This window comes from Cyrtonyx montezumae, unplaced genomic scaffold (genome assembly GCF_038088225.1).
Source record: "Cyrtonyx montezumae isolate F1298 unplaced genomic scaffold, pur_monq_1.0 scaffold_20, whole genome shotgun sequence".
NCBI classification, from domain to species: Eukaryota; Metazoa; Chordata; class Aves; order Galliformes; family Odontophoridae; genus Cyrtonyx; species Cyrtonyx montezumae.
Genome location: NW_027071937.1, coordinates 2,776,514 through 2,797,491, shown reverse-complemented (window position 1 = coordinate 2,797,491; position 20,978 = coordinate 2,776,514). Strand labels below are relative to the sequence as shown.

General features: G+C 48.6%; 1 protein-coding gene across 2 annotated transcripts in view; it reads left to right on the top strand.

Annotated features, from left to right (window-relative positions):
- Window positions 1–20,978, top strand: part of COL5A1 (collagen type V alpha 1 chain) — a 122,990-nt gene that overhangs the window by 81,298 nt on the left and 20,714 nt on the right. For both annotated transcript variants that reach the window (XM_065737251.1, XM_065737250.1), the window contains exons 22-38: window positions 515–559; window positions 1,012–1,065; window positions 1,644–1,688; window positions 2,859–2,912; window positions 4,582–4,626; window positions 5,824–5,877; window positions 7,077–7,121; window positions 8,166–8,219; window positions 9,582–9,689; window positions 9,982–10,035; window positions 11,360–11,413; window positions 14,673–14,717; window positions 15,076–15,129; window positions 15,975–16,019; window positions 16,612–16,665; window positions 17,260–17,313; window positions 20,698–20,751. In XM_065737251.1, the coding sequence (XP_065593323.1) occupies window positions 515–559; window positions 1,012–1,065; window positions 1,644–1,688; window positions 2,859–2,912; window positions 4,582–4,626; window positions 5,824–5,877; window positions 7,077–7,121; window positions 8,166–8,219; window positions 9,582–9,689; window positions 9,982–10,035; window positions 11,360–11,413; window positions 14,673–14,717; window positions 15,076–15,129; window positions 15,975–16,019; window positions 16,612–16,665; window positions 17,260–17,313; window positions 20,698–20,751 (918 nt within the window). The remainder of the gene's footprint in view (window positions 1–514; window positions 560–1,011; window positions 1,066–1,643; window positions 1,689–2,858; window positions 2,913–4,581; window positions 4,627–5,823; window positions 5,878–7,076; window positions 7,122–8,165; window positions 8,220–9,581; window positions 9,690–9,981; window positions 10,036–11,359; window positions 11,414–14,672; window positions 14,718–15,075; window positions 15,130–15,974; window positions 16,020–16,611; window positions 16,666–17,259; window positions 17,314–20,697; window positions 20,752–20,978) is intronic.

Sequence of the window (20,978 nt, the reverse complement as noted above, 5' to 3'; positions counted from 1 at the left end):
GTCCTGCTGAAATTCAGTGAGGGTTGAGGATCTGCTCCAGAACTGTCACATCTTACTTACACGAGCACGCTGTTAGGAATGGATAAGCCAACCTGCCCCCAGTGAACTGCTGAAAGCAGAAGCCCCAGCAGGAGGTCTGTGCTTGGCCATGTACCCTGGTACACCTTGCTGGAGATGCTCAGGAAGCTCATGACCCTTTTTGTAGCCAGGCCATGCACTGCTGGAAGCAATCCAGCCAGGAGTCATCGATCAGGTGCTGATTCTGCTTCTCAGGAAGGTTAAACCAGTGGGAAAACACCAAAAAGGTCATTAAAGTGTAAATTTACATGGCATAAATTTAAGTGTAAAATGACAGAATTGGCTGCTTGGCCGTACAACTTTAGAAAATGGTTCAATTTCCATGCTGGTCTGAATGGCCTCCTGATATTTTCTCAGTTTTATTGCAATATTCCTGCTTTTGTGGTGTGCAACAGCCAGATATTTTCTTCATGCTGCTTTTTAAATCCTTTCCCAGGGTGTGGCTGGTATGGATGGACAAACCGGTCCCAAGGGGAACGTCGTAAGTTTTTGCTGCACGTTGTACAGACAGTTCAGACGTTACAGAGAGAGAGTGCATGCAAAATGTGAAATGTACTCTATTAAATTAGATTTGCTAATTGGTTTTCAGTCTGGTCTAGACTCCTATCAGGGCCTGTGGAAACCATAGAGAGTATCTTCCTACAGCAAATGGTTGTTAATTTATTATAATTTCTGATGAAATTACACATTATTTCCCCGTGAAAGATCAAACGTTTTCGTTGAGATGTGTGCTGTTCTGATGAATGTTGAAGTGCTGTAGTTTAAATGATGAGGAGAGGTGGGGGGAAATCTTTCTGTGCCTTCTGCTTCACGCTACTGGGGTGAAATAGACTCCTGAGGGTCAGGATGCTGCAAGAGGGCTGGTGCCAGGCAGGGGCTGGTGGCTTTGCTCCTTGTTTTCCTGCTTTCAGCTCTGCCCTTGCCTCCTCACAGGGTCCCCAGGGTGAGCCGGGCCCCCCAGGCCAGCAGGGCAACCCAGGTGCTCAGGTAAGAGGGAGACTCTTTTTTTTCCATTGGTAGGACAGAAGGATGCTGATTTTGGACACGTTTTGCTCACCGGCCAACGGAGGCACCAGCAATAAGATCTGCTGGGAATTGGTGTGTTGTACATCGTTGGTCCAAAATCTTCCTGAAAATGCTCCTGGATTCAGATAGCCCTGGTTCTCAGTGATGATGCAAAGCCAACCCCACGTCCAAGCAGCTTCTTTGTCCGAGTCATGTCGTGTGGCTCATTCGTGACCTTTAGCATCCCATCGTCGGGTCGCTGGGAGCCATAGCGGTGATGCAGATGTCCAAGTCCCACCATCAGCCCTCTGGGCACTCCTCACCCCTCCAAGTGTCCCATTCCCACCATGGGACAAACCACACAGCAGGGCAGCTCTCCAGGGGCTGTTTGAAAGCAAAACTTTATCGTCTCTTGCAGGACATTTTGAGAAGGAATGGAGCTGGGGAAGTCCCCAGCTGTCGCAGGGACTGGAATGATGCTCAGCTGAGGCACTGCCAGAATGCATTTGGAACAAATAGTTTGTTCCTTTCTGACCCAAGGCTTTTTTTCATTTTCACAGGGTCTCCCAGGTCCACAAGGCCCCATTGGTCCCCCAGGAGAGAAGGTACGTTGAAATGCTGCCACTCTGACTAAGGACAACTGTTAGCATGAATATGCATTCGCTGCTTCAGCTGCTCCTTTGCCCCATATGCAACATCTGTTTGCGGCCGTGTCCATGAAAGTCTAATGTGGCTCATTCCAGACAGAAGAGAGACAAGAAAACACAGTTTACCTCTAATTCATAATATTTGCATTCATTTCCTATTTTAACAGAAACATTTTGAAGGCAGCCTGTGGCAAAACATTAGGAGAGGGCTGAAAATTGTCTCTTTCAGTGGGCTAAGTGCCTGTAAGTCTGAGCAGGATGGTAATAGGAAGAGCTGTGAGTTTGGGTCACGCTCTTTGTCCCCTCTCCTGACCCATGCTAGCGATCTGTGGTTTTCCACCGCTGCTGACGTGGGGTACCTGCTGTGCTCACATCCCCTGGCAGTGCTGAGACCATCAGGGTTTAAACAAGGGTGTGGGTTTTGCCTACAGAGATGGCAGAGCTGTCATTCCCCAGGTGCTCGTTGGCAGGGGATCTGTGGTGTGTGGATGGGGAGAATCCCCGCTCCCTTTGGTGGGCTGCAGTTATCTATCAGCAGGAGAGGAGTGGAGCATTAGCAATTCCAGTGGCTAAAGGGCTCTCAGCTTTAAATGCTGAGTCACGCACTCGCAGCAGCAGCAACACTCCTTGATAGGGTGAGAAATCAGGCAGCTGCTTAATTAGAAAGGTAATCACTTAGCAGTGTTAAAGCAGCAAGACACAGTCAATGGGGGCAGCTCCGCTCTTCTAATTTTCTTCCTTTGCCAGTTCATCTTCTTGCCATTTGTTACCAAAGAGCAAGCGTTTCTTGATGCACAGAGCCCCGTGTGTCAATACCCTCCTACCTGTGCCTGGAGTACTTTCCAGCAGGGCAGCAGCCACTCCCAGCCTTGGCTCTGCTCCCAGCCTTGTGCTCAGGCTCCCGCTGAGCTCTCCCTGCTGTCCTGGGTCTGCTGAGATGCAGGATCCATCCCGACATGCTGCAGTGACTCTGCCCAGAGACATGAGCAGATTCCTTGCATATCACGGCAGCTTTTCCACCTGACCCCTATGTCTGCAGCCTTTCACAACTGGGAGAGCAGGAACGATGCTCAGGGGGCTCTGACTGTTGCAGCTGTTGATTTTTCTTTTTTTTCTGTTTGCTTTTAGGGGCCGCTGGGCAAACCTGGTCTTCCTGGCATGCCTGGTGCAGATGGTCCTCCGGTAAGTTTGCTGTCCCCAGGGCTCTGCTTGGCACAGGGGCTGCGGGGCTGATCCTGCCCTGGGTGCACCACGGGCCTGAGGTTTCCCCTTGGCTGATGGGGTCTGAGCTGGAGAAGCCCTGCTTCAAGCTCTGCTCAGTCTCACAATGCAGCACGGGGCGCTCTCTTTGGACCTCTCTCTTCCCTCCTCCTGTTTCTCCTCTCTGTTTCATGTGGGTTTGCAGCTTGATGAGGTGAGGATAGTGTGGCACTATGTGTGCACATTGCTACCACAGAGGGTCCTCATCTCCCTGGGCACTGCTGCAGAGCACTGATAACAGTGGGCAGCAGTGGTTTGTCAGCTGGATTCTTGCAGCTTCCTCCTTAATCCGACTTCAAACATTTGCTCCTTTCTCTCAAAGTTGGTGTCTGGCCTTGAAAACAGACCTCTGAGACACCTGATTTTGTGAACGACAGATGTAAGACGGTTACATTCTGCTAAGGCAAATGCAAAGCATGGCAAAATAAATAAATACATCAAAATAAATTTGCGTTTTCCACCTTGGGATTATCATTCCTGCGAGGGCATTTCAAACTTCCTTACAATTGTTAGATAAGTCAATAGAGCAGCTAAAAAGCAAAGCCCACCACATCTCTAAGGCCATAGCTTTCAGTGTGGCATTGCTGCTGCAGCCTCCAGGGAGCTTCAGCTGGGGAAGGTCTGTTTTGTGCAGACTGAAGGCTGTGTAAGGGGTCAGCAAGCTGAGTATGGACAAGTGTGCATGGACACGTGGCCACTGGAAGCCACATGGTTTGCAGCAGGTTGTAGCTTGTGAATGTACAGGTTGTTCTTTAAAAGAAAAGAAGAAAGAAAGGCTCCTGGGTGTGCAACAGTGCCCTTGTGGAGGGTTTATTGCTTTTGTACAGACATTGCCAGGCAGATTCATCTTCTGACCTGGCTCCATTTTGGTTCCTGTAGGAGGAAAATCAGCATTACAAACTGCTTCCGTGGATTTCCCCAGTTTCTCACTAATCCCTCCTGCTGTACCTGAGGCAGTTCACACTTTTGCTTTCTGCCAATGGAAATCCCAGCAGAAGGCTTCTTCTCAAGGCTGTGATTGAGAACATGGTGGGAGCTCTTGGACATTGGTTGTTCAGCATCAAATCCCAGGAGGAATGCTGGCCAGCATCCAGCCACCACCAGACAGGGCTTCAGGTTCGCTGTGCCTTTGTCATGAGATCCTTAACTGACTCCAGGAATTAGGAAATTAATGAGGGGCTCTGACCAGTCTGGGCATCTTGTGACCTTCACAAGTTTGCTAACACATGGAGTTAATTTTATGTTTTTCTTTTCTTTTTTCCCCATCTGCAACATTTCTGTGCTGCTTGCTGCTGAGCTTACTGAAGTGTCCTAATATGTGAAAAACATTGCCAAACATTTTGTGCTTCTCTGCTGAAAGGCGGTGAAGAGTGAGAAGGTTTAGTAACCAAGAATAACAATGGGAAGGACTAAACACAGTCTTCCTATTTTTTGGAGGCACCTGCCTGCTTCAGAGGGGCTTCTCCTATCAGTAAGAGCTTCCTGAAGAGCAGCAAATAAATCAGAGCTGCCTGAGTGAGCCTGTTGGCTTCCAAAGAATTAGCCATGCACTAAACACGCTTTTCCCTCTGTTTGTCTCTTTTATTAATAGGGTCATCCTGGCAAGGAAGGTCCTCCTGGAGAGAAGGGGAGTCAGGTAGGTGTCAACAAGTTCCTTGTTTCTGTTAGGTATTGCAAAATATGAATTAAGAATCTAACATCAACTTTAAAACAGAAGATTCATTGCCAGGGTAGCATGGAAGTGTGGCAGACTGCGAGCTGCTGCTTGTAGGAGTGAGAGGTTTTGCTGTTAAGGCTCGTGATTCTTCCCAAAATAAAACAAACAGTGTTGTTAAGAAGATGCTTGCCAGCACAAGGATTCTGCTGGCGGAGTTATACAAGCAGTTTCCCATTCCTGGCTGACACAGCATCACTGCAGTCACCAAGATTGCAAGCTGGAGTCAGGACTTAGGTGCTGGTGGGGGCAGACCTGTGCTGTGAGGCTGTCACCAGGGCATGGCTCAGCAATGAGAGACCTGAAAATGCAGAGGGAAGCCATCTCCACATCAGACGTAAAGAAATGTCCTTCATGGTGCAGGGGAATGCAGAAAAGAGCTCCTTTTGTATTTCTGCTTTTCCATTTTCTTCCTTTCCCCCAACTCCAAGTCCCTATTTAACAATATATTTGAGAACATTGCCGGGGGCGAGAGTCCTTGAATTACACAGTTGTTCGTCTGTCTAGAAGATTTACCATCTGCCTTCCCTCTGCATCCCAGTCGATTGAGAAATGCTGCATTTGTCAGCAGGGCTGTACTGGGGCACAGCCCGGTGCCCTCCAGTCCCCGTGCAGCATTGTGGTGTCATCAGTGCTTTGTGGCTCCTCTCTGTTCATCACCTCTGCTGTGCAGTGAGGCCGAAGGACAGCACCCGAGGTGTGTGCCTGGAGCAATAACTGCTCCCTGTGGTACCGCCCTGAGCTGTGTCTGATCCAGACAGTTTGGGAGCGGGGAGGTAACAGAAAAGAGTGTTCCTCCTCTCTCAGAGTTGTTTTTCTTTCCAATCAAAAACACAAGTCACCTATCTTATGTACAAATCCCTTTCTGCCAGGTAGTTGCTGTCTTGTCCCCTCTCTTTGTTCTTTCCCATTGTACACATCTTTGCTGCTGGCTGAGCTGAGCGTGCCTACTCCTAGTGAGGTTCCTGTAGTCCTCTGTGCTGTTTTGAGCTATTTTCAGGTGGCTGCTGCCACTTCCACCCAGTCTGAAGCAGCCAGAAGGCTGGGGTATTTGATTTCCACACATGCTCCTTATTGCTGTACCTTCGCATTGATTTGATGTGTTTTTTTTCACCCCAGGGTCCACCAGGTCCTCAGGGCCCCATTGGTTATCCAGGGCCACGTGGAGTCAAGGTAAGGAAGTGCTGAAGCAGCATCTTCACGTTGCTTGGCCAAACTTGACTTCTTTTTCTTGTGCTGGAGATGGATGAGGTGCTTCTGGTTGTACCAAGCATCCTGAGGAAGGGTGCTCTGTGTGCTCTGGCTCTAGAAGAGCTTTTAGTGCTTTTTTATGCTTTTAGTACCCTAGAATATAGGGCCACCTCAGTGACACCGTGTTTGTTGCTGGACCAAGCCTTGTTCTTGGGTCTTCTCACAGGCTTCCAAGCCTGCTGCTCTCCAACAGCACCTTTTAGCATCATTCAGTGCTTTGAGGAGATTGCACTTTTAGCTCTTCGTGATCATGGCCCAGTCCCCTTCCAATCGTTTCCAGTTTACAGCCAAAGTGAATCTCAGCCAGAATGTGGAGATTTCAGCAAGGCTTGTTAATAAAACAAAATGCCTGTTCCTAAAGCAAAGCAAGCTTTTCATGCTTCTGATCCAAAACCTTGGGTGCTTGTGTGTCTCAGCAGTGTGCTCCTTCGGTGGGCTCAATCCCAGCTCTCCCCTTGCTCCTGCTGCTGGCAGCACTTGCTGATAAGGAGGCAGTGGGGATTTTTCCCTGTTCAGCTCTGGCTGTTCTCTGCCCCATCAAGATGTATTGGTTGAAGTGCAGTTGCATCTCACTTCCCAGAGGCACAGTGAATCTGCAGGGATCTGTGCTCGTGGATACAAACACAGACTGAGACTGTGGGTAGAGTTAAACCCTCTTAAAGCCCCTTCTGTCTTTTTTCAATAGCAAAAAACCCATTTGCTGTTCTGCCTTCAAAACCTGAGCTGAATGGATGTAGCCGAGGCAAGCTTTCATCTCAGCTCTTGCGAAGTTACAGATTGAGATGCAGCGGTCCATTAGGAATGGCTTGCTATTGTGCTTACCACTAAAGTGGAACTGTTCCACATCACGGTGATCTACAGAAAATGTGTCATGCACCAAATCCGTGGTGCGTACAGAAGAGGCTTTGCTTCCTACAAGCAGCATCCTATTAACTGAAAGAATCTCCAGTTCTGAGAAATAGTTGCATACCCAATTCTCATTGGGTTTGCAACTATAAATAACCTTTAGATCTTGCCTCGCTCACCAGAGCCTTGTGTCCTGCTGTGCAAATTTCGATGTGCTTTTCATGATCCTTTGCGTTGACATGTACCACGTAACACCTTGTTTTATCTTCCCCAAGGGAGCAGATGGTGTTCGTGGGTTGAAAGGCACCAAAGGTGAAAAGGTGAGTTGGTGCTTTGTGTTTGGATCGATTTTCTTCAGCCTCAGAGCGGACCCATCCTGCAGGATGCTGCCTGTGAAATTCTCTTGCATGGGGGAATTCCAGTCGATGAACACTTGGGAGCAATGCAGCCCCATGACCTGCTCAGGTTTGGAGTTCTTTGCTGCAGTGATGTGGTATGGGTAGCTGAGCTTCAGCTTTTGAACGATTTCCTTCTGACCAAATTTGTAACTTGAGTTTTCTGGGCGCGATTCCATGGAGATGAAGGGTTTGTGGTGTGTTACAGCTGGGTAATTGCTGGGGAGTACAACATATGGGATGTGCTAACCAGGCTGGTCATTAGAGCAGCTCGTGAAACCCAAGTCAGAAAGAAAGTGGACCCGGTCTGTCTGCGTGCATGTCAAAGATGCAGCTGGGTTCTCACAAACGAGATGGAGAAAAGTCTAGCCCAGCTCCAGCCCTAACTGGCTCTGTTCATTCCTTTAACAAAAGAAATCAGCAGCAAATCTAAGCAATTTAGCTAGGGAATCTCAGCAGGGACCTTCCAAACGTTAAAGGTCTTTCTGGGAATGGTGTCCTCATTACCTATGAGAGATTTGCTGTAGGATGAAATACATTATTGATTTGAGTTCAGCAATTAAACTTTCTTGGCTGGAAGAAATATTGCCACTGTCCTAGAGGTTCCCTCGAAGCACGGTGTAAAACATCCTCCATGAAAATAAAGCCAGTTGTACTGCTGAAATAATTGGTTCCCAGTACTGGCAAGGTGTTGTTAGTCACATCGAGCCAGATTTGTGATATCCTGACTGGCAGGCAGTGGGGGATGTGAAGGAATCCTTCCTCGTGAGCCCTGAGGGACCTTGGTGGCTGCAGCCTGCTGGGTTTTCATCTGTGTGCTCTCATGGTTGTTTGCATCCACTGAGGCCTTACAGAAACTGATGTTGTTCTCCCTGGGTAGGGGCCATACAGTAAGGCTAGGGGAGCCTTTTTTTCTTTTCATGTATTATTTTTTCCTATCTATACACCTTGTCCCTCTCTGCTATTTAGGGTGAAGATGGCTTCCCTGGCTTCAAAGGGGATATGGGCATCAAGGGAGACCGGGTAAGAGACTACACCCAGTGAGATCTCATAGTGCTTATACAACACAGCTCAGCAAGGGGTGTTTTGTCAGGGTCCTTCTGGCCCACTCATGTTCACCTCAAGGACAAGTACTGTAGATCCTTAAATTCCCAAGTCCCATCTTGAAGGTAAAGTAAAACAGTGTAGTAATAGAGAGCCCCATATTTGCTGCTTTGATTGCCAAGAATCCTGCACAATCTTGCTGTATTGTGTCTACTTCCAGCATCTCTTTTACGTCCCATAATATTACATCTAGGGCCTGGTAAGCATTGTTATTTGCTGAGAGTAATGTGCCTCCAATGCCTTCAGTGCAGAGTTACAGGGAACACGCTAATAGAAACCAGAGCAATGAAGGCTGCTGGGGGTGTGGGTTTATGTTGCTCCTATCTTTAGCTCCAAAAGCTTTTAAAAGCAGTGGAACCTGAAATCATGCTCAGGTGCTGTCTGTCCCCAGCACCTGGCTGCTGGGAACTGTGCTGTGTTCCCATCCCATCTCTCTGGGTGATGGTGTTGCTTGGGGCTCGGTGTGTCCCTCCTCAATCAGGAGCACTCAGCGCTCATCCCTCCCTGTGCTTAAAGGACAAACGAATGCCTTGCCTGAAGGCTCGTAAAACTATAAATCAAATCCTCCATCTCTGCCAGCGTTCCTATGGATAATCGATCAGGTTGGTGCTCCACCTGTCACCTTGGAGCTGGTTGTTCCAAGGTGCAAGGACAGAAGGTGGCATGCTGTCCTCGCCACTGCAGACAGCCGTAAGCTCCCAACTTCACTTCCCGCTGACACACTCCCTGTGTTTTATGATGCTATGAAAGGCCAAGGGTACTTGAAAGCCTCGCAGATAAATCTGCAGCCACCCAGCTCCTTGTGAGCCCGTGTTGGTGTGGCAGCATCTCCTGCTGTGCTGTGTGACAGTGTTGTTGTGTGCTGGAGCCCGCAGTGTCATAACAATTCATGTTAACGGCTCAGTCCTCTCCGTGCTCAGATTTCCTAATGGTTTTCAGCACAAAAGCTTCAACCTGATCTTTATTCTCCGGTTGCCCAGCTCAGCCCTCAATTAAGCACTTCCCGGGGCTTGCTTGCACATCAGACTGCAATTTGGGAAGCGGGAAGTGGGTAAAAAGGTGCGTTGCAATCAGAGCTAATGACGGCTGTTTCGGTGGAGATGCACTGCATGGAGATGGGATAATTGGGCCACCAGAAAGACGGCTGCTGCCGGGGATAATGGCCCAGACAAGAGTGAGAGCTCTGATAGTGCTCTGTGAGTCCCTCGGTGACAGATTGCCTTTTCCAAGAGTCCTTCTGCAATCTCTGATACCATCTCTGAGCCCTCCTGTCATTCGCAGGGTGAAATAGGACCTCCCGGCCCCAGGGGTGAGGATGGTCCTGAAGGCCCCAAAGGCCGCTCGGGTCCCAACGGAGACCCCGGTCCTCTCGGTCCTGCTGGAGAGAAGGTGAGGACAGGGAATGGAGCTGCCCGGGTTGGTTCTGCAACACAGCCCTCTTTTCTTTGGGGCTTTGCTGTTCGGGGTGGCAGTGCCTGGCTGTGGGGCACGGGGAAGGCTGTTGGGCAGAAGGATGGGAATGGGGGAGCTTCTTCTGAAGACTTCAAGGAAAACGATGATCCATTGGTTGTGTCTGCCCAGCATCTGCATGGCTCAGGGTTTTCCAGTGCTTGACTGCCCCTCTTTTTTCAGGGGCAAACCTGAAGTTCCCCCTGCTAACCCAATTTTCTTTGCATTTCAGGGAAAACTCGGCGTGCCAGGGCTGCCCGGCTACCCAGGCAGGCAGGGCCCAAAGGTAACAGTGGGATTTCTGCTCACAGGGATGAGGTGGAATGGTGGCATTCCATGCTGAGGGACATGGGGACACATAGCAGGAGGAGCAGGGCATGGTGTCTCAGCTCCATGGTGCTTGTGGCACTGCAATTTGCACATCCAAGGCAACGGGAAGCCAAGCCCTTTGCCTTCCCTTCTGGAGCTGATGGGTGTGCAGCATTCTCACATTTCATACCACTCCATCCCTCCTCTCCACACACAAGGTGTATTTATGGATGGGTAAAAATAGCTGTCAGCCCTCAGCCAGCAGGGAATGGGCCGCGTCCTGCATCATCTCCTGCACAGTGCTGCGAGGAGATGAAGGGGACAGGGGCTGCAAAGTGCAGAGTGAGCAGAGCAGCTCCCACCAGGTGTGTGGGGTGCTCAGGTGGCAGATCGGCTCCTGAGAAGTGCTGTGCTGGCAATAGGCAGAATGGAGCTATCTTCAAGGCTCAGAGCTACTGCGAGCTAGTTAAGGGGAATAGATAATGACTCAGGGTTCCCTGAAATCAAAATAGAACTGCTATTTATGGATTCATAAGCATCCTTTCTATCTGATCCACACACCCACCTTCGTTTGGGCCATTTTCAAAGCTTTTAAAGTTAAAACTGTGAATTCCATTACACAGACTGAGGCTGGAGCCTGGCTTCCAGCTACACGCCCTGGAGACTTTGGGAACTTAGGTTTTCATTAAGATTTAGGGGTTGGTATTTTAAGAATCATACTTTATTATTCATGTTCTTGTTGCTTGGGGAAAAAAAAAAAAGAAAAAAAAATGGAGCAGGCATGTTCAACACTGACTGGAGACATAATTAACTGCAAGAGATTGTTTCCTGGTTGTGGTGTTGATGTTTTATTTTTTTTTAATTTGCTTTTTTTTTTTCCCCCATCTAATTCATACTTTAAAAGCAGCAGCAGCTATTCTCCAGGCGCTTGCATCAGAAACGAACGAGCTGGGAGTTAAATTTTCATGTGCAATGTAGTGACTTAGGAGCTAAACACAAAAGGCTGCTGTTCCCCAGGTGCCCGATGCAGTTGTGGACCTGGGCTTTGCAGCCACTTCCAACCAGACATGGGCCTTTTTATTTCGGGTTGTTGTTTTTGGAGGGAGTTTGGCTTCTGAGGTCGTTCCAGGTCTGTCTTCGGTTTTGTTTTTACTAGAGGAAGGTTTTAAAGAAAAAATAAAAGCCCCAGGAGATGCGGATGTCAGCGGGGTTGGCTGGGGCTATCCTGGGCCAGCGGGCTCCTGGTGTGAGCAGGCTGAGTTCAGTGTCCTGAGCCCATCTCCCTTTTCTCTCCCCCAAAGGGCTCCATCGGCTTCCCGGGATTTCCAGGCGCCAACGGCGAGAAGGGCACACGGGTAAGAGCTGCTCACTTTGCTGAGTTTTCCCTCTAGAGAAGAGCCCTAAGGCAGGACTGCTGGCTGTCCCTTTGTGGTCCCCAGCAGAGGATGCTCCAGCCCTACTACAGGCTGGGGAGATTTCCTTTGAGATAACTTAGGAGGTTTCTCTGAACCTGAATCCTTCCCGCACTGCTCAGGGCATGAAGAGCTTTTTAACTAATGGCGATTGTTGGAGGTGGGCAAGAGCCATCTTTATCCTACCTCGAGATTCAGAATGTGTTGATGAAAACACTCTTACAAGTGCCTGCTTTTAATACGTGAAGCTGTCCTGTTTCCTGACCGCCCTTAAAATACTGGGACTCCATCCCCCAGACCTTCTTTACCTCTCACCCCCTCTCGCCTTTGCTCCTGAGTAGCAGGAATTTACCTATACACACCAGCGGGTTTTTATTTCCTTATTTCCTTTTCCTTTTTTGAGGCTGACAGTGTTGAGTTAGGGCATGGAGAGTACCAACATCAAGTCATCTTGTGCTCCAGTCCCAGGGTGAAGATGGGGGGAGGAGGGAGTGAGAAGGGTGAGAGGAATTAGTTTCCCTCTTCCTCTCATTTAAATACAAATGACTTCTAACAGACATGTTTGATAGGAGCGCAGAAAACATAAATCACTCTGCACTGCATTAATATTGTGCCACTGGAATTTGCTTTATATCCCTATTTTTTTCTTTTTTTTTTTCCCTCTCTTCACTGATTAATTTTCATCTCCTTCTGAGCTATGATCCCCCCCCGCCCCCTGCCTTCCTCGGCTCCAGCACAGGAACTGGGCAGCAGGAGGGAGGCAGCTGCCACAACAGCCTCACTTTTGCTGTAGCTCTGTAATTACCACCTGCCTTACCCAGTGGGCGAGGACATTCTTGGGCTGCGTTTTTGGGTGACTTAAAGCAGGGCATCAGCACCACAGCCCCGGGGAGATGCGCTGCTGTGCATCCCTGAGCGTTTGCTGCCCTCCTGCTGGTTGAATTCCAGTTCTCCTCGGTGGTTGTTTGAACCATTTGTGCCACTCTGAACCCAGTCCAGCAGCTCGGCCGTGTTTTATCACCGTGTTTGTCTGCATGGGAGAGAGAGAGAGAGTGAGAAACACTTCCATGGACAAAGCTCTCCTTTTAGTGAAAGGAGTTGCGCTTGAAAAATTTATCACAGTAGCAGAAATAGAGATTTTCACTGACTGTTTTGGTATCTCTTTTTTTTTTTCCCCTCCCTTTCTCCCAAGTACCTGCTTTGAAATAAGTGAAAGCGATTATATACCAAACAATAGACCGAGTGAGGGCTGTGCTGCACAAACCAAATGGAGACCATCAACTGAATTTAAGCCTCGTTGAATTAGACTTGATAAATTACACTCTGCCTCTCCTGAGACCAGTAAATTCACTATTTTATGAGCATGTCCACATGCAGTCAAGAAAGCGAGTTTGTAAGATTTGCTTCTCCGGTGCATTGTGGAGTAACTCAATTTGCAGCTGAAACAACCCAAACCTGTTTCTGTTTGTCTTTCCTTTTTACGAGGTATTATTGTTATGATACTCAACGCAGTTGTTTGTATGTCCAGGATAATAGGAATCACAGGTGGTATTTTTTTTTTCTTGCAATCGTTGTCATCTAGGACTTGAACTAAGCCTTTTGTCTTAGCAACATGAATAGTTCCCCAACCCGAGTTAAAAGGGTGAAAAACCTCAATTTCACTGCTGGCAGCCCAAAGGTCCCCAAAGTAGAAACCAAGTTAAGAGTGAGGAAGTCTTATGGAAGCATCACCTCCGGATGCCATGGTGGTTTTGGGCCAAGCTTGCCCGTCACGGTGCCCTGCAGCCGGCGGTGAGCCTGGGTGGGCTGGCTGGGGCATCTTCAGAGCCTGGTCATAAAATCAATACCTGGCAATGTGAGTAAGTGATCTTTATTTTTGGAGCTAATAAGCCTCAGCCATTAACGTGGGATAATAGATCTCCCAGCTCGCCCCGTCTGACAGAGCCCGGAGGGTGCAGGGCAGTGCTGAGATCCAGGCCTAGAAAATAATCTGAATTTAGATGCTTTTCCTTCAGCTTCCCTGTTTGAAAAATACAGGCCTGTGCGTGTTTACAGCCCTATATAAATTCTTAGTGGTAGTACACAGTGCTGTATGCATGATTAATGACAGCAATAAGCAGGGGAAACTTTGCTTGAAGACAGAATTGAGGGAAAAGGAAGGGAGCGTGGGGGTGACCTGCAGGGGGGCTGCGCTCTGTGCTGCCGGATCCGAATTCAGCCCCACGTGGCACAGGGAAAACCAGGTGGGGTGCTTCAAGATAATTTTTGTAATTAATTGAAGAAGTGTGCCAGCAGTGTTTACTAAATGGAGCCACAGAACGAGCTGGGCTAATTATAGCAGCTGGAAGAAAGTTGACTTGAAAGTTTCCCAGCTCCTGTTTTATGCTCACCTGGTTAATGAGTGTCGAATGCAAGAAGGCGAGATTGTTAGATGATGGATTTGGGGCAGAAAATGGCAAATGATATTTTAAGCATCTGTGTTCCTTACGTAGAAAGACTCTCTTCCTTCAGCAGTGATTGTTTAAAAAAGAAAAAAAAATGGACTGCTGCTCCAGAAGAAGAAAGTCAAACCTCCTGGTGCTCTTCTGATCGTGACACTAGCCAAAATAGTGCTTCCAGATAGCAAGTGCTGGGCCATTACTTTTCTTTTAGGCACATGGAAATGGAGCTTAACATAATTCCAGATTTAGGACCCAGCCGTCTTTGTCTTTCTACTGTCAGAATTAATCACAGGCCCCCATTACAGGAAACTGAGTGCATCTGTCAGATCTCATAAGCCTGCTGTTTTGTCGCGGCTGCAAAGCAACGTCTTAAATTACTTGTTTAGCACAAGGTTCACAAAGATGAAGGAAGATCTGTAAATATGTGGGGCGGCTTAATTGGCTTGTGTAGCATAAAACAGCAGTGCAGGTGAGGGCTCCTGCTCTGCTGCTGTCTTTCCCTAAATATTTAATGACATCAACTCGTGCCCTGTGCACTCAGTGCCAGCCTGGGAGGGTTACCTGTTCACATGCATCCAAATGTGATAAAACAAATACCATCATCAGGAGCCGCGAGTAGAACTGCTATGGTCGTTTTAATTACAAATGAGAGCTGCAGAGGTTTGGGGAGCAATGGGTCTCTGTTGGGCATTCGTTTGCTGCAGGCCCAGCCTGTGGCTGCTGCTGGCCAGAATCTCATCCATGTTCCTTTTCCTTTGCAGGGGACACCTGGCAAACCAGGTCCAAGGGGGCAGCGCGGTCCAACGGTAACGATGCTTCTTTTCCCTCTTCTTCATTTTGAGATCTTGTTAATGCCAAAAGAAGGCGTGCTCTGGTTCATGTCCTGGCTGGGTGGGATCTGGCCCTTTATGTGGCCTTCAGCCTTGAAGCTGAGCAGGGGGGACGTGGTGGTTTGGGGCTGGGTTTCGCTGATGGTTCTGGTTTGAAGTGGTGATAAAATGGGGCATCCAACCCGCAGTGCAGCAGGCTCCTGTCGCTCTGCTGCTGCTGGTGGGGCAGCTCTTGGTCCCAGTGCAGCTCAGGTGCTGAAGTGCTTGCCTGATTTCACTGTAGCTGCTCTTATGATCCAAGGCACTAAGATGTCATCTTTTGTATTTTTCTAAGGGTCCACGTGGGGAAAGAGGCCCTAGGGGAAGCACTGGGAAGCCTGGCCCAAAGGTAAGGTTCTGGGGAGCCTGTGATGGCAATTAGGAAGAAAACTGCATCCTAAAAAGTGTCAGCACCAGAGGCCATCTGCTTCATAGCCTTCCATTTCCCTTTTCTCCCTTTTCCATTTTGCATTTTGAAAGCTGAGCTTTCCTGGTCTTCATTACCCAGCCAAATGCCTCACAAACCCAACTGTGAAGTCTAAGCACACCTCCTAGGAACGTGCCGGCCTTCATTTCACCAAGAGATCAACCACATGTGGAAACAAAGGCCCAGAAGGGGAGGGGATACCTTGCAGCAGGGACAGTGCAGCCCTACATTCAGCTTTCTCTGAGCCTTTTTTTGCGCACAACCTTTCACCTTGCTGAGCCACTTTGCATGTGTGCTGCTAGCCAGCGACTGTCCGCTCAGCACAATGGGCATTGTTGTGCCAGGCAGTGGGGAGGCACGCTCAGCTCCAGCACCTGCTGCAGAAACCAATTAAGTGACCATCAATTGCTGGGCGTAATGGAAGCAAAGCTGCTGTAATGAGACATTGTCACTGCCACGCTGCCGGCTTTAAAAATAAATGTCTCTGCTTTGTATCAGCATGAATTTTTGATAAATACCTTGGCTTTCCTGCGGCATTTATCTCTCAGAGGGCGGCCGTTATCTGGTGGAAATATCCTGAGCTCGCTGATGTCATCTTGCCTGTATTTTTATTAAGCAGCGTGGGGGGAACGAGCAGTTGCTCGTTTGTCACTGGGTGTGTGTGGATGGAGAGGGGCCGTGGAGTCACTGGGGTGGGTGTCCCCTGGGGCGGTGCAAAGCAGCTGTAAGTATTCTTAATGGTGTGTTGTTTTGTTTGTTTGTAATAGGGCAACTCTGGTGGTGACGGCCCCCCTGGTCCTCCTGGCGAACGGGTAAGGCGTTATGTGGGACTAGAGCAGGGATCAATGCAGTCTGTTGACTTCACGCAGCAGAAGAGTTGGGTTTACAGCACTCAGCTGGTGCTCAGGCCTTGCTGAGTGAGCATCCTACCAAGTACTGTGAAGCAGAGAGCAGTGGGGAGCTCCCTTCAGCCCAGATACAGCTGAGCACACCTCAGTCAGCAAAAAGAAAACTGTCTGTTTCAAAATCCGTGGTGAAATTTGGTTGTGTGGAGAGAGGTTTCACAAATCGCCTGCAGACCCTAAAGCCCTTCTGAGTTCTCCAGATGAGGCTCAAGGGGGATTTTGGGTGTCCTACACCAATACTGATCCATGGGAAGGAGGGAAAATTCCCCGTGCTGTTTGCACAGATGCCCAGAGCCCCTCAGTGGCTGATGACCCTCCTGGTGTTTTTCTGTGCTGGACAGACACTTGGTTAAACATGCACTTCGTTGGCATTTCTTTGGGGCACAACAAGCCACCTTTGCCTATCTTTGTGCTCACCCGATGTTCACACAGAGCTGTAATTTCATCGTAAAGCGTAAGTGCTCCTTAACCCTGTTTTCTGCCTCGTTTTAAATCCCAGGGACCACCAGGGCCTCAAGGACCAACCGGATTTCCTGGACCAAAAGGCCCCCCTGTGAGTAACGCTTCCCAGAACGTGCAAAGAAATACATTCAAGCTTTTCCATCCAGCTGTGATTGCCTGTGCCAGCTCAGCCCTCACTGCCTCTCTGACAAGTGGTGACGTGCTCAATAAAAGACATTACTGAGGCATCATGATAACAACTCGATGGTCTGCGATTTGAAATAGCTGAGTAAATTGCAGCTGATTATAAATGTTCATTTCCTAATGACTCAGTATCGCTAGGATCTTTCATGGTTGCTCCGTTCTTTTTCTTCTGTGTGCTGGGAGGACAGCACAACAGAATAATGTTTTTGTCTCTGCAATTATTATACACTGGTGGGGAGCCTCAGAATCCTTTTTGGGGTGATTTCTTTCCCTGTGGTGACAGCTCACTCCCTCTCTGCACGTCAGTCATACAGATCTGTAAGATCCCAGGGAGGTGTGTGTGAGAAAGGACCGTGTCCTTTAGGGTTCTGAGCACCCCCATTTCTCTGTACAATGGGTGGGGATTAATGCAGAGATGCAAGTAGGTTTGATTCAGTCCTTATCACGTTTGTGCTACCAAGCACTCAGTCACGTTCCTTCTCACCTTGGTTGTCTGCTGTAGGGTCCTCCTGGGAAGGATGGATTGCCTGGTCACCCCGGACAGAGAGGAGAAACTGTAAGTAGCCAGAACTCTTGGGCAGATCATTAGCCCCGAGTCTCATCTTGCTGGTTGGTTTCTCTAAACCCTCCTGTGCAGCTGGGGAGATGGGACCACCCATTTGCTCTCTCCAGAGGTCTGTGTGTCTCCAGCTGCACGGGGTGGTCTACGGGAAGCAGCCCTTCTTCTGAGCAGGATGGGTTGGGCTAATGATGATTTGCATGAAGGCTGTGCACCAGCCCCTCTCTCTGTCCCTGTGGTACACATGGGGGTGATGTGCATCACACACAGAGTGGATGTGAGTGGGGAGGTGGTGAGACCATGGAGTGGTTCCCCAGAGCAGCTGGGGCTCTGTGTGCTGCAGGGGATGGATGGGAGGATGCTGTGAGTCAACATGCCAGGACCTGGCCCATGCTGTGCACCGTATGGACTCCTCTGAGCCCTCCCAGGGGAAGGCTGTGCCTCAGCTCCTCTTCTGTAGCACAGTGGGGAAGCTGCACTTTCTTCCTTACTCCTTTCTTTGGAAACGTGCAGGTGTAACGGTGCTGTTGCAGTGACATAGCTCTAGGTCTGTGGGAACAGAGATGCAAGATGGACTCCCTCCTTTACAAGCCAGCACTCAGCTTTCTGCACTCAGCTGCCTTGGCTCAGGGCAATTTTCCTATCTCAGGAGCCTGCCGTGGGGACAAATAAATGCTTTTCCCTTCTTTATGCACCATGTGGCCAGCACCAAGAGCTGTAGCACAGCAGAGAAGAGTTACAGCCCTCATTGCTGCAATGCTTCTTTCAAGAGGAAAGCAGCTTCTGGCCAGGATCAGCAGTGCCATGGCTTTGCTCTCTAGCTCTTCTGCCCACCCTGGTTACTGCAGCACACACGTGTATCCGCCCTGCCTTAGCACACCAGCATCTCTGCTGCCACTGCCTTTTAGCCAGAGCTGCTCACAGAGCTCTTGCCACGTTTTGCTTGAGGCCCCTCCAGCACATCTCTCCTGCTGCCCCCCGAGGAGCAGCTGCTGGGGACCTTACCGTGTCGTACGCATACTGCTTTGTCAATTTTAAAAGGTTTTGTTGCACAGATGTAATCAGTCTTTCTCACCAGAGGAGAGTGATGAGGCATGTGGAAGGTATGATGGCTGTCGTGCGTCTCTGGTGGTCTGTTTCGTGCACCTTTTTGCTTGAAGGATACCCTAAGCAAAAATGACTGTTCTGCCGTGTATTCTTCTGCATGCAGTAATTAGTACCTCTCTGTTTGGCATTTTTGGGGGATGTTGATTCTTTTTTTCCTCGGCTCTTTACAACCCAGCTCATTTGCTGTTCTCGGTACGTCACTCTCCCATCACTGCATGCTGCATGTTAGCAGATAGACTCTTTGTTCTGTGTTTATTTTACAGGAAAGAAACCCAACTTCGTCTACCCGGCTTTGCTTTCTTTCTCCACCGCCTTTCCTAGCAAATGAGCATTAAGAAGGCTTTGCACATTACGCATCTTTTCCCCTCAACTTATCACACAACAGTTTAATTAACTTGCCTGGCATTTGCTAAGCAAGGCAATGCAAATACTGCTCAGCACAACACCAGATATTTACTCACGCTCCGTGAGACGGACTTCGTGGCGATGGTTGTGGTATTTTGAAGGCACAGTCCTCACAGGATTAACTTAGAGGTGGAGAAGCAGAGTTCTCACCTGCCAGATTCTGACTGTGACATTTACACTTCCTTTATTGAGTTATCTGTAGCATCCAGGACGCTTAAGCTGAGATTAGAAAAGGCAGTAAAAATTTGTATTGTATCTGCAGCTATCAACTTGTGAGATTGGAGCAAAGCAACACATTCCCAAATCTGCACGAATACGAGTGGAGAATGGGCTATTTGGGGTCTGAAAGCATTCCCTGGTAGCTGACTTCTGTCAGTTTGGGAGTAATTGACCTATCACCTTCAAATGCTTCCAGAAAATCTGTTGATCTTTGTCACAAACAAGCAAAGATCACTTCCCCTGTGTGCCCTATTGGGATGTGCACAGACCCAGGTAGAAGCCCTTTTGTTTGTCCTCTTTCCTTATGCAGAGCTGAAAAGGGAGGAGATGGCCATAAAACCAAATTAAATATCATTTCCACACCAGTAACCTTGGTAGCACACCCTGTGCCTTCATGCAAGGAAACCTAGACTAGAAGTCTGCTTATCAAATAGCTCCCTTTAGTTAACTTTTCATTGAGGAGCAACAAATCATGCTGAAGGACACCAAATATTGGGCCACGTTAGATTTGTTAAGACAGGATCTAGAAAAGACAAGAAAAAAATACCCTAAAAGCTCTGTGCCCGTGGTTCTGAAATGATAACAGAAAAACTCTTTGTTCAGATTAAAAAAAAAAAAAAGCCCCACACAGAGCTGGTTGAACTGTTTTTCTAAGATAAGGGTTTAAATTGTACGTTGTTTTCACAGGGATGGTTTGCCATTTTCCCATCACTGACACGATATCTTCTGCCATCTGCAGACAGCTGGAGTAGCACCGAGTAGCTTTGTAGCATGACACAGTACCATTGGCTTTAGGACTTATCTGATCATCTTTTGTAGCAATGAGCAAATAGCCTGGATGCCCTGAATGACATCTCTCAGCTTGTCAGCATGCTGTAGGGGTGATGATTAATGTGCTTTGTAAGGAGTGGCTTAGGAGAACTAAACAACTGCAGCAGTGGTAGCTCATTATTGTCACTCTTTACGTGTTGTTCTAAGTAGCTGCTGTGGAGGCTTTGTTACGCATCGTTTGGCCATCTAGAGGGAAGCAGGTTTGTGATTTCTTTCAGCAGATGTTGAGGAAGGAAAGAAAACTGAGCGGGGCTGGAAAGTGGATCTGCCTGTGCCAGAGTGCAGGGTGGTCACCCAGACCCAGAGCTCCTGCAGGGTGAAACCTGGAGCAGGAGTCACACCAGAGCTGGGAGCGGGGGAAAGGAATTGGGTAGCTATGAAGAATTGCTCAGCATTAGGAAAAATGAGCATTTTGACTTTTTACTAGCCATTTCCTCTGTAGGTTTTATGAGTGTAGAGATTTTTATATATACATCTGGCCAATCATTCAGCCAAACCGTGGTAGCTCCATCACAACAGCAGGACTGAGCTAAAGATCTGATGGTTTTCCACCCAAACACCCACTCCTCCCTTGGGGCTGCACCTAGAACCCTCCACTGGAGCTGAAAGGCCCATTTCTACCGCTGTCTTTCCCCATGTGAATGTTCAGATTCATATTTTGCATCTCCTGTTTGATTTCTTTTTCCTCCTGCCTTTGGGTGTCCATCCATGGTGAGTCGTTCTGCTTGGGGGGCAGCAGGCAGGCAGCACTCTGGGTCCCTTTGGGGAGTGCTCTGTGGCAGAAACGTCATCTCTTTGTCCTCTCCCTTTTCCTAACAGGGTTTCCAAGGCAAGACCGGCCCACCTGGCCCCCCTGGTGTTGTAGGCCCCCAGGTAAGGAACAAACACTGGCGTTTGCACCAGTCTTTTGTGGTTCATCTTCATCTGTACGATGCGTTGCACCCCTTTGCTGATGTGACTGGAGTGCTCTTCCATTTCTTCATGAAGAAACACAGCCCTGTTATGATAATGCGCTGCCAGATTCTTTGCTTTATTTCTTTAATTAATTTCTTTTTTAAATGTTCATTGCAATGAACTCCATGGCATCTGGAAATGATAAC